Genomic DNA, 12,862 nt, shown 5'->3' on the forward strand with positions numbered 1-12,862 from the left:
TCAGTGCTATAAAAATGCACTAATTACTCTGTAAATGACACTGACAGGGAAGGGGTTAAACACTAGGGGGCGATCAAGGGGTTAAGTGTGTCCTAGGGAGTGATTCTAACTGTGGGGGGGATGGGCTACCACTGACATGACAGCGATCACTGCTCCCGATGACAACCCCTGAAATACAACCCCACACCATAATCCCCCCTCCACCAAATGATTTGGACCAGTGCACAAAGCAAGGTCCATAAAGACATGGATGAGCGAGTTTGGGGTGGAGGAACTTGACTGGCCTGCACAGAGTCCTGACCTCAACCTGATGATTTGGACCAGTGCACAAATCAAGGTCCATAAAGACAGGGATGAGTGAGTTTGGGGTGGAGGAACTTGACTGGCCTGCACAGAGTCCTGACCTTAACCTGATAGAACACCTTTGGAATGAATTAGAGTGGAGACTGTGAGCCAGGACTTCTCGTCCAACATCAGTGCCTGACCTCAGAAATGCTCTTCTGGAAGAATGGTCAAACATTCCCATAGACACACTCCTAAACCTTGTGGACAGCCTTCCCAGAAGAGTTGAAGCTGTTATAGCTGCAAAGGGTGGGCCAACTCAATATTGAACTCTACGGACTAAGACTGGGACGCCATTAAAGTTAATGTACGGAAAAGTCCCAATACTTATGGTAATATCGTGTATATTGCCAGCTTTAGACCAGCAGAAGTACAGGACTTTCCTACCTGTGGCTCTTTCATTTCCTGTAGTGATTACAAGAGAGCTGCAAAGATTCTGCAGAAATCAGCGCAGGACAGGGAATTGCATAGAGACGATGCGTCTATCTGCACATATTTTCAGGGTCAGTCGCTCAAACTGAGCAGAAACCCGATATTGGAAAAATAGTCCAGGAATAGTGTTAACAACACTTGTGAGTTGGATAGAAACCTGAGCTCTGTGTGACTGTGTTCAGACCCAGTGTGACCCCCGATCCAGACAGGCACGAGCAAGGCATAAAAATGGTCTTCACATTTTACTGTTCTCTAGATCTGATTTCTTGTAAAATCAATGTTCTATGTACAAATGTCCATGGAAGAAAAATGCTACTGGCGGTCTCTGCATCTACTCCGGCGTGGAGTATAGTGACATCTAGAGGTGATATAAAATACTGCAAACCACAAAAGGGGCATTCAGGAGACATTTCTGGCGGTCTGTATGTAGTCAGAACACTTGCGCCCAGATTGAAAAAAAAAAAAACCAAATCCCTGAGACGCTATCTTTGTTAATAGCAGTGCATGCAGCAAATTCATAGTTTTTTTTCCTGACGCTTTTACTGTATTATTTTTATTTATTATTTAAAGGGGAGTTCCGTCGACATTTTTTTTAAAAGTCAGCAGCTACAAATACTGCAGCTGCTGACTTTTAAAATATGGACTCTTAAGTGGAGGTCCACCCTGAAAAAAGAAATGCACCAAAAAATATCTAAAAAAAAATGGAGGAAAAGAAAAATAAATTTTTTTTTTTTACTTACGTGAAATGGCTGTTGCTGGGCAGTCTTCCTAATCTGCCTCTTCCTACACCGCGGTGATCTTCAGTCTTCTGCTTCCCGCATTGTCTTCTGGGGAATAGGGCACGGTGTGTTTTGGGTATTGTGTGTGTCCCACAACACATCACGTCCCATTCATAAAGCGCCGCTCGCGCTTGCGCAGTAGGAAACTGGCAGTGAAGCCGCAAGGCTCCACTGCCTGTTTCCCTTACCTAGGATGGCGGTGCCGGGACCCGAGAGCCGAGGGACGGGTCGGCCTCGGGCGGCCGACATCGCGGGCACCCAGGACAGGTAAGTACTTATTTAAAGTCAGCAGCTACAGTGTTTGTAGCTGGTGACTTTTAAATTTTTTTTTTTTATGACGGAATCCCGCTTTACCTGTCCAGGGTGCCCGCGATGTTGGTGCCCGAAGCCGATCTGTCTCTCGGCTCTCGGGTGCTGTCGTCGCCATCTTCGGTAAGGGAATCGGGAAGTGAAGCCTTGCAGCTTCACTTCCCGGTTTCCTACTGCACATGCGCGAGTCCCTGCTGTCTCTGGGACCCGTGTGTTTCCCAGCAGACAGTTGGGGGAGTGACATAGATGCCCGCAGATTCTGCAGCTATCTATGCCCAGAAGTGGGTGCAAATACCTGTAATATACAGGTATCTGCTCCCCCCGCAAGGTGCCAAATGTGACACCGGAGGGGGGGGGGGGGGTTCCGAAAAGCGGAGGTTCCATTTTTGTGTGAACCTCCGCTTTAAGGTACTTTTATAGCGTCCTCAATTTACACATCGCTTTACATATACATTGTACATTCACATCAGTCCCTACCCTCAAGGAGCTTACAATCTAAGGTCCCTAACTCACATTCATATACTAGGGCCAATTTAGACAGAAGCCAATTAACCTACCAGCATGTCTTTGGAGTGTGGGAGGAAACCGGAGTACCCGGAGGAAACCCACGCAGGCACAGGGAGAACATGCAAACTCCAGGCAGGTAGTGTCGTGGTTGGGATTCGAACCAGCGACCCTTCTTACTGCTAGGTGAGAGTGCTACCCACTACACCCCTGTGCCGCCCTATGGCACTACTTGTGACAAATTCACAAAATATTGCGATGTTGGTGATATTTTAAGTGCAGTTACATAAGACCTCTTTCACATTGAATTGTGTCACATGTGTAATTATTGTTTCGCATCTTTGAGACATTTCCAAAAAAAAAAATTTTTTTTAGGTTCCTCTGGAACCTCTCTATATAGCTCCTCTGCCTGTAAACCTCGGTTCCAACCCCAACCACGACACTACCTGCCTGGAGTTTGCATGTTCTCCCTGTGCCTGCGTGGGTTTCCTCCGGGTGCTCCGGTTTCCTCCCACACCCCAAGAACATGCTGTTAGGTTTATTGGCTCTTGTTTAACCACTTCAGCCCTGGAAAGACTTGCCCCCCTCAATGACCAGGCCATTTTTCTGCGATACGGCAGTGCGTTACTTTAACTGACAGTTGCGTGGTCGTGCGACGTTGTACCCAAATAAAATTGATGTCCTTTTTTTCCCACAAATAGGGCTTTCTTTTTGTGGTATTTGATCACCTCTGTGTTTTTTTTTTTTTTTTACGCTAGAAACAAAAAAAGAGCGACAATTTTGAAAAAAAAAAAAAAAATTTCTGCTATAAAACACACCCAATCATTTTTTTTTTTAAAAATCTAATTTCTTCATCAATTTAGGCCAATTTGTATTCTACATATTTTTGGTAAAAAAAAAAAAAAAAAAATCCCAAAAAGCGTTTATTGATTGGTTTGCGCAAAGTTATAGCGTCTACTAAATAGGGGATAGATTTATGGCATTTTTATTTTATTTATTTATTTTTACTAGTAATGGATTTCAGCGATTTTCAGTAGGACTGCGACATTGCGGCTGACAGATCGGACACCTAATTGACACTTTTTTGGTTACCACTGACATTAGTACAGTGATAAGTGCTAAAAATATGCACTGCCATTGTACTAATGACACTGGCAGGGAAGGGGTTAACAGCAGGGGCGATCAAAGGGGGTTAACTGTTCCCTCAGTGTGTTTCTAACTGTGATGGGCTGCCTGGGACAACACACACAGATTCCTGGTCTGGGCCGCGCATGCGCGCCGCTGGCGATCCGCTCTTACTGCTGTTGAACACAACGGGAGGCAATCAGCGGGTCCAGCGGATGCGATGTCCGTCGGGACCCGCCGATTGTTCCCGAGAGAGTCAGAACGGCGGTCTGCCTATGTAAACAAGGCAGATCACCATTCTGTGAGAAAAGAAGGTAGTGACCCTGTGCTTCTGGTAAGCAGGAACACCGATCTCCGCCCTCCCACAGTACAAGCACCTCCCCCACAGTTAGAAAGCACTCCCTAGGAACACATTTAACCCTTTGATTGCACCTGATGTTAATCCCCTCCCTGCCAGTGTCATTAGTACAGTGACAGTGCATATTATTAGCACTGATCACTGTATTAGTGTCCCTGGTCCCCAAAAATGTCACTTAGTGTCCGATTAGTCCACTGCAATATCGCAGTCCCTCTATAAGTCGTCACCATTACCAGTAAAAAAAAATTTTTTAAAATAAAAATTCCATAAATCTATCCTATGTAGACGTTATAACTTTTACACAAACCAATCAGTATACTCTTATTGGGATTTTTTTTTTTTTTGTTACCACAAATATGTAGCAGAATATATATTGGCCTAAATTGATGAAGAAATGTGATTGTTTTTTTTTTTTTTTTTTTTTATTGGATATGTTTTATAGCAGAAACGACGAAATATTGTTTTTTTTTTTTTCTTTTCAACATTGTCGGTCTTTTTTTGTTTATAGCGCAAAAAGTAAAAACTGCAGAGGTGATCAAATACCACCAAAAGAAAGCTCTGTTTGTGGGGAAAAAAAGGACGTCATCTTTATCTGGGTACAGCGTCGCACGACCGCACAATTGTCAGTTCAAGTAACGCAGTGCCATATCGCAAAAAATGGCCTGGTCAGGAAGGGGGTAAATCTTCCGGCGGGCAAGTGGTTAAAGTCCAATTAGAATGATTAAACTTTGAAATGCACATAGGGAGTTCTATCTACCTGCTCAGTCCTTGGCATTTTTTTCCAGGCATTGCCTTAGTACAGTGATGGCGAACCTTGGCACCCCAGATGTTTTGGAACTACATTTCCCATGATGCTTCACTACACTGCAGAGTGCCAGAGCATCATGGGAAATGTAGTTCTAAAACATCTGGGGTGCCAAGGTTCGCCATCACTGCCTTAGTACATCAACCCTTCTCTCTTCTATCTGTTAATATTCTGGTGATCTGAAAAGCTTTTCCCAAAACACGGCTCCTACCAGCCCCCTACGATCTCTCTTATAGAATGCTCGGTGAAAAAAATATCAGAACTATACCTGCCTTGATATTTTTATTGTGATAAGGGGGAGAGAGAAAACTTTAGGACATTTGCAGAGCTGCAGTTATAGCTGGATATGCTATATTAATTACCCAGTTGGTTTCGCTTTAATGCAATGCAGAACAAAAAAAAAGATGGCGGCCAACCCAACCCTCCCCCCCAAGTGTAGCACATAGATGGTGTTCCTCTGTGTGCTGTAGTGCACTGAAACGCATGTGTGCTGAGGTTTCAAGGTCTGCCCTTCAAGATGAATGGCACTGCAGTGCCAATTCTATATTCCACGCGTTTTAGGTAACACACAGTAAACTGTGCATTTTACTGTGTATTTCCACACCGCATACAAAGTCAGTCCTCGAAAACAAATCAGCAAACTGCAGTCACCACTCACTGTGATTGATACCCGCATTGTATACCCGCTGCCTTTCCTGATTTATATCCCCTGATGGATATGGAGCTTGTATAAAGTTGGCATTATTTTAGCATAATACAAGCTGGCTTGGGCAAAATTAATGATATTGTTAAAGCTTATCACATAGCAGTTTTAATCCAAAAGCAAACATTTAAAATATTTTAGATTCAGGGGCGGCCCCGTCCATTAAAGGCGCACGGACGCCGCCCCCTCTATCCACGCCACCCGCCTATATGCTTAATAGATAGGTTCATGCATAGCATGAATCTATCCATGGCCACCGCGGCCACCCCCTATTCATGCTTCCGGCCCCTTTTGGGACACCTGGCGCATGAATTACATCGGCGGGTGTAGGTTTTTTTTGTAGAGTACCTGATTAGAGCCATGGGCTCTAATAGGCTTCAAAATAGGGTGGACTCGTGGCACAGAGCATTGCGCTCAGAGCCCACCCAGGTGTGTTAGAAAAACAGATGGATATTCGCTTCTGAATCACCTCTCCACCAATCAGAAAGCGCAGATCTGATACCCATTTCCTGATTGGCTGAAAGGTCAGGCGATCCTATTGGATGCCTAGGGGGAGGGGGATGCATGGTGGAGGAGGAAGAAAGTTGCTGGACACGCTGCCGGCCTGCCTGCTTACTAGATGGGGTAAGTGCGGGGCTTTGATGTCGATGGCCGACCGGGGGTGGGGCTAGTGGTTTTTTTCCTTTGGGGGGCGACAAACAGATACCCCACCCCCAAAAGAAAAAAAACACCAGCCGCCACTGTTCAAATTACTTCTTAAAGTGTTACTAAACCCACAATAGTAAAATCAGTCTGTATATACAGCATAGCATGCTTGGTATACTCACTGTGGAAATTAAGGGGTTAATCCTCTGCATTGTATAAAAAGGCTATGTTATACTGTATGCACAGATCTTTCCCTCCTTGCATTGTATATCTGGGGAATGCCAGATAACACAGGCAGGGTAGCTGACCTGCACATGCTAAGTTGTGTCTTTTATGCTGGAGAGAACATTTACTTGTTCTCAGAGCTAGCCAGGTCACATGATATTGACATCACACATGTGGGCGTGTATACAGGCTGCAGTGGGAATCTCCTCCTTCCTGAACTCTTAGCACTGGGGAAACTGTGCAGGTTATTACTGACCGTGGTATACAGATCATCCACAAAGGTATATAGTGGCAGTGTTTTATTGTAAAAAGAAGATTTATAAGCTGTGGGCACTGTGGGTGGGCAGATGAACTATTTTCATATTACTGGGTTTAGTGTCACTTTAAATGTGATGGCTGCAGGCAATTTCTTTTTTCAGGCTTTCTTTCCTTTATTTTCACCTGGTTAGCTGACCAGTACGTCTATTGTTTTTTCAAAAGAGCGAGCTCTCCTACAAATGTAGAAGTTCAAGTGGTTGTAAAGTCACCAACCCTGGAATCCCCTCTGTTAAAGGGATTGTAAAGTCAGAAGGTTTTTATCATAATTCATTCTATGTACCCAAGTAAAATATCTAAATCTGCTAGTACAGCTACCCCCCCCCCCCCAGACTGACAATGCTGCTATTCATAGGTGCCCCCTGTGTTCCTTCATCCAGAGCGGAGGCTTTCTAATTCAGGAGGTCTGTTACTGGCCAGATCACCAGGTGAAAACTTCCCAAAAAAAAGAAAACAAATGCAGCCACCACATCTAATGATTGGTAATCTGCAATATATTTCATTTTTGGTTTGGGGTTTAATACCACTTTAAAATGAACAGTTGTTTACTGCTTTACCTACCATTTTCCATTGTCTGTATAAAGGAGGGGCAGTTTGCGGACCAGATCAGTGCTATGTAGTTTCTCATCTGTCACAGCTGTCCGTGTTTGCTGGAGTTTTTGTGAAGCCAACCAACAATTTTGGGAGGATCAGTCCCGATACTGAAGCCCATTTGTTTCTCTTTCCTATGTTAGGCCTGATATCACAGATCTGTAGTAATGCAATTACGGAGTGACATGAAAATGTGTTTATGGACAATACAAATGATGAATCCCTTTATGTCATTGCAGATGTAAAGATGGCCTCCAAGGATTTGCCTTCTCAGCCCTCAAGTAAGTGGAATGCTAGCATGCATCTAATGTGGGATGAATGATATGAAGCATTTAACACGCTGGACTCCTGGCATTGCCTTCAGAAATGTGATTCCTCATCAGATCTGCCCACCTGCCCCTATTCTCTGCCTGTTGTGATATTTTCATTGTTTTATAGTTTGCAGAATTCAGCCTGGATAAATTTTATCTTCAGCCCTGGAAGGATCTACCCCCTTAATGACCAGGCCATTTTTTGCGATATGGCACTGCGTCGCTTTAACTGACAATTATGCGGTCGTGCGACGTTGTACCCAAACAAAATTGAGGTACTTTTTTCCCCACAAATAGAGCTTTCTTTTGGTGGTATTTGATCACCTCTGCAGTTTTTATTTTTTGCGCTGTAAACAAAAAAAAGACTGACGATTTTGAAAAAAAATAGTGCCCCATCATTGGTATCAGGGGGTAGAATAGTGACGCATCGTTGGTATCAGTGGGGGGAATCGTGCCCCATCATTGGTGTCAGTGGGCCCGCAGATCCTTTGGTACATCAGAAGAACACCAATCTGCCTATGTCAGTGATAGCGAACCTTGGCACCCCAGATGTTTTGGAACTACATTTCCCATGATACTCAACTACACTGCAGAGTGCATGAGCATTATGGGAAATGTAGCTCCAAAACATCTGGGGTGCCAAGGTTCACCATCACTGGCCTATGTAAACAAGGAAGATCGCTGTTCTATCACTACAGAAGGCATGGATCCTGTGTCTTTGCAAAGCAGAGGCACCGATCAAAGCCCTTCCCCTAGTACAAGCACCTCCCCCACAGTAGGAAAACACCAGCTAAGCACACAGTTAACCCGTTGATCGCCCCTGATCCCAGCCAGTGTCCTTAGTACAGTGATAGTGCATATTTTTTAGCACTGATCACTAAATTAGTGTCACTGGTCCCCAAAAAGTGGCAGTTTTGTCCCCCCACAATGTCGCAGTCCCGCTATAAGTCGCTGATCACCGCCATTACTATTAAAAAATAAAAATATATCATAGTTTGTAGACGCCATAAGTTTTGCGCAAACCAATCAATATTGGCTTATTGGGATTTTTTTTTACCAAAAAATATGTAGCAGAATACATATTGGCTTAAACTGATGAAGAAATTAGATTTTTAATTTTTTTTTTTATTGGATGTGTTTTCTAGCAGAAAGTAAAAAATACTGTTGTGTTTTTTTTTTTTTTAATCAAAATTGTCGCTCTTTTTTTTGTTTACAGCGCAAAAAATAAAAATCGCAGAGGTGATCAAATACCACCAAAAAAGAAAGCTCTGTGTGCGTGGCAAACAAATGGCTTGGTCATGAAGGGAGGGGGGGTAAATGTTCTGGAGGGCAAGCGGATAATATTGAACATTTCACATATTTGAAATAAACCTGATTAGTAATACATATGTAAACGAATCCCCGGAAATAACAAAATTAAATTAATCTGAAATAGCGAAATTTTGAATTGGAATGACGATTCAATATTTTTCGTTTCGAGCTACTTTAATTCAATTCGACCCGAATTCAGAAAATTTGAATCAAATTAGAATGGAATTTGAAGGCGAACAAACTAATTCCAAAAACAAATTTAACTAAACGAAATTCGTCATAAATTAGTTAAATAACGAAAAGAAACAATTTTTTTTTGTTCTGCACCTTTAATCTTGACTTACTTTTTAGAGCTAAAAGGAATGGTATCCCCCTTTAATCAGATGATAACATAGCCTATATTAGTATGAGATGGAAAAAATAAACAAAAATGAAGCAGATGTCTCTTCAGACCCATCTTCCTGATCAACAATGATAATAAACACCTCACTAAAATTCCTGCAAATAGATTCTACGTTTTTTTTTTAGCGATTTACATAGGTAAAGATCAAGTCGGCTTTATACCTGAAGTACAAGCCCCAAATCAAATTCAAAGGACTATTAATATAATGCTGCAGTTAAGTAACACAAAGGTCTCATGCACACTGGGTGTTCAGTCCTGGTGCATGAGGCTCCGGCGTTTATGTGCTGCGGGTGGAAGGTACAATTTCACCTGCCCCCAACATAGATGGGGTAAGTGCCGGGGTTTGGGGTGCGCTGACCTACCTACCTAGACGGGGGGGTGGTTGTTTGCCCCCCCCCCAAAAAATAGCCCACCAGCCGCCACTGGTCCGTTGGATGTTAGAAGCTAGGATAGGCAACATTCATTCGGCATAGATAAAGCAGCATTACCCTCAGGCTCTTCCTGAACAAAACTGCAGGAAATGGCTTGTACTGTGTGCCTCACCCCCTTCCTGTGATTATAATACTGGTTAATATGGGGTGGAAGGAGGACTCTTGTACTACAGCTGATATGTATTCATTTTTATGTCCAGATTTATTGTGGGAAAGGAAGAGATTCCTGCACATTCACTCCTTCCTGAGGCCATGTATGCCAAAACCGGGAAGAAGAGCAAGGAGCGGGGAGAGAGATCCAAGAGGATCAACGTATTTTCTTTAACAAAGAAACTTATGGACTCAGTGTAAGTAAAGCTTCTTCTTCATGTTGCCTTTGTTCTCGGATGGGTTTCAAGCAGTTTCTAGTCATTGATATAACGTGAGAAAGCTTCCAAATGATTTTTCTGACCCTAGAACAGTAATGGCGAACCTTGGCACCCCAGATGTTTTAGAACTAAATTTCCCATGATGCTCAACTACACTGCAGAGTGCATGAGCAGCATGGGAATTGTAGTTCCAAAACATCTGGGGTGCCAAGGTTCGCCATCACTGCCCTAGAACCTCCCGCAACAAAACGAGTGAACAAGTGTCACATGGGTGCCCAGTTTCCGCCTGAAAAACTTTCCCTTGATAGACTGGTAAGGGCCAGAGAAGGGTTGCCTCATTTTGGCTCTTGCTGATCATGTGTCCTTTGCTTTTGAAAAGCGGCTTTGGAAAGCTGGAGCCTCTTTTCAGGCCTTTTGAAGTACAGGAGCTTCAAGCAAAATCCTTTATTCAACCTGCATGATATACTTTTTGCTATGGCAGTTCTACATTATCGGATTGTAGGATGTCTGAAATGTTGAAGGACAGCAAGAACATGGGAGAAAACGATTTTGCAAAATGTTTTGTATTTCTTTATTGCAAATTAAATTGACTCTTTCATTCTTCCAGTGGGTAGAATGACAATTTGTATACTTTCTCTATGTGTGTGAAGTACATTGGTGAAAAATAGACAAGACTTAGCAGTAAAGCTGCAGACACTTCATCCTGGCCTGTCTTACTAGCTTTAAAAACTTTTACAACCTTTACAAAACTCATTCATTTAGAGTTAATTATTAATGATGGCCAAGAAAGTATTCCTCTTGCCTCTTGTTTGCATGGAGATTCATATTATTGTACAATTTGTGCTTACCTTCACACATGCCTCCTAGGTGTGGGTATTTTTAGGTATATTAAGATTGCATGTTTAAAAAGGGGAGGTCCTTCAATTTAAATTTTTTTTGTAAGATTTTTTTAGTTTTATTTTTTTTTATTGTTTATGTTTTTTTTAACTTTAGGGCCTGATGAGAAGGCTTTCTATTTTATAGCATTGTGCAAGTGAAAGGTCCTCTATATAGGCACATCAGGGGTCTAATAATGTCTCTCTTGAACTTTTGTTTAAGCAGACAGAGGACAGAGAGCCACTGAACTGCCTCTTTTCGGATGTCAGATGCTTGAATCTGACAGCTGTGATCCTGGAAGTGCTCAGAGCTGAGCGCCTCAATGTGCTGTGAGCACCAGGATGTTCCTCGGTCTCCTTCCCCTTGTGTGTGTTCACCTGCTTTCTCTTGGAGACCATGATAGAGGGGTGTGGGGTATTGGGTGTTTTTTTTTTTATGAATAAGGACCTGCTCCCCTGCCACTGTGGCGTGTCAAAACCAACGCGCCTGCTTTCTCTTGGAGACCATGATAGAGGGGTGTGGGGTATTGGGTGTTTTTTTTTTTTATGAATAAGGACCTGCTCCCCTGCCACTGTGGCGTGTCAAAACCAACGCGCCTGCTTTCTCTTGGAGACCATGATGGAGGGGTGGGGGATTGGGTAATTTTACTTGAATAAGAACCTGCTCCCCTGCCACTGTGGAGTGTCAAAGCCAATGCAACATCCCTGGGTATGGGGGGGGGGGGGGTGCATTTTACCTCTCGCCATAATGTACTGCCCAAGCCAGCTTCAGTACCGGGACAGGTACATCCAGCGCCCAGGGCAAGGATGCAGACCTGCGGTCCCTTCCTAATGCATGCAATAAAGTGGGTTACCACCTTGTGCCCATTCTTTGCCCTCTCGCTCCAACTGTCCATGGTTGTCATGGAGTTGAATGGCCAATCACTTGCTTTCTTGTAGGTAGAAGGTGTGTTTTTGTGTCAGCTGTGGGTGGATCGGGTGGAAAGCGGGTATGTTGGCGCACAATGTCACAGCAGTAGCTCTCAGAGCAGATGTGAAACTATGGCCCCTGGTTGCTAGCCACTGATCTGGAGCTTTCGTGCGACGAGGGGTGCCCAAGCCTACCGCTGTGCCCTGGGCGGCTTCCCCTCCTGCCCACCCTTTGTCCCGACCCTGGTAAGCTGCAACAACATGTGACAAAGAGCTTACACAGGGTAAGGACTGCTGGGGGGTAGGTGAATGTACATGGGTTGGGGGAGACTTCTGAAATCTCTCTGTCACTTGCATGAGCAAAGTGACAGTCTCTGTGGGATGACCCTACCATTTTATGTGGAATGCAGATTTGCCTTTATCCTGAGAAAAGCATTCTAGAAATAGAGATGCAACACTTCAGCCAAAATCTCCTCTATAAATCATGTAAATGTTTCAAATCCAGAGAGAAAATGTCAGGAATCCACTTTCACAAGGATGAGTCTCTATAATAAGTATTGCACAACATGTTCGTATGCAGAACAAATACGCCAATCCCTTCCCTAAGCTCTGAAATATGTTTTTCATTTTGCTCAATAGTAGTTTGGTTACAGCTTTTAAGCAATACCTTGTCTGTCTCTCTCTTTCTGTCTGAGCTGTAATCTTTGATTTCAGGCTGGGATTTTGTGCAGCCGGCAATAGTCCACTGTGAAACCAGAAAAAAAAAATAAAAAAATGACGCCACTTTTCCCCAAAATACCTCCTTGATCTCAGACATTGGCCATGCTGATCACAATGTTTTTTTTTTTACTGTCTGTACTTTCTTGTCTCAGTGACTACAGCACCCCCTTATTCCTTGCTTGGACATCACAGGAACAAGAAGTGAAGGAAAATTTCCCCAATGGGCTCACAGGCAGAAATAAAAACCTCCCAGAAAAGTTAACTCTTCCCCGTCCTAACAAATTCTAAAATAAAACCTATTTGGAGTGAAGTTTTATTCTTCCTTGTGCCTGCTTCATAGTATGAAATAACTGAAGCATGGCAATTGAGCAGCAGAGAGATCTCATTCCGAACTTCAGCAC

General features: G+C 43.4%; 1 protein-coding gene across 1 annotated transcript in view; it reads left to right on the top strand.

Moving 5' to 3' along the window:
- Nucleotides 1-12,862, top strand: part of TMEM135 (transmembrane protein 135) — a 523,462-nt gene that overhangs the window by 480,843 nt on the left and 29,757 nt on the right. The window contains exons 7-8 of the mRNA XM_073612956.1: nt 7,373-7,414; nt 9,790-9,936. Coding sequence (XP_073469057.1) covers nt 7,373-7,414; nt 9,790-9,936 — 189 coding nt within the window. The remainder of the gene's footprint in view (nt 1-7,372; nt 7,415-9,789; nt 9,937-12,862) is intronic.

The sequence above is a fragment of the Aquarana catesbeiana genome, linkage group LG02, assembly GCF_042186555.1.
Source record: "Aquarana catesbeiana isolate 2022-GZ linkage group LG02, ASM4218655v1, whole genome shotgun sequence".
NCBI classification, from domain to species: domain Eukaryota; kingdom Metazoa; phylum Chordata; class Amphibia; order Anura; family Ranidae; genus Aquarana; species Aquarana catesbeiana.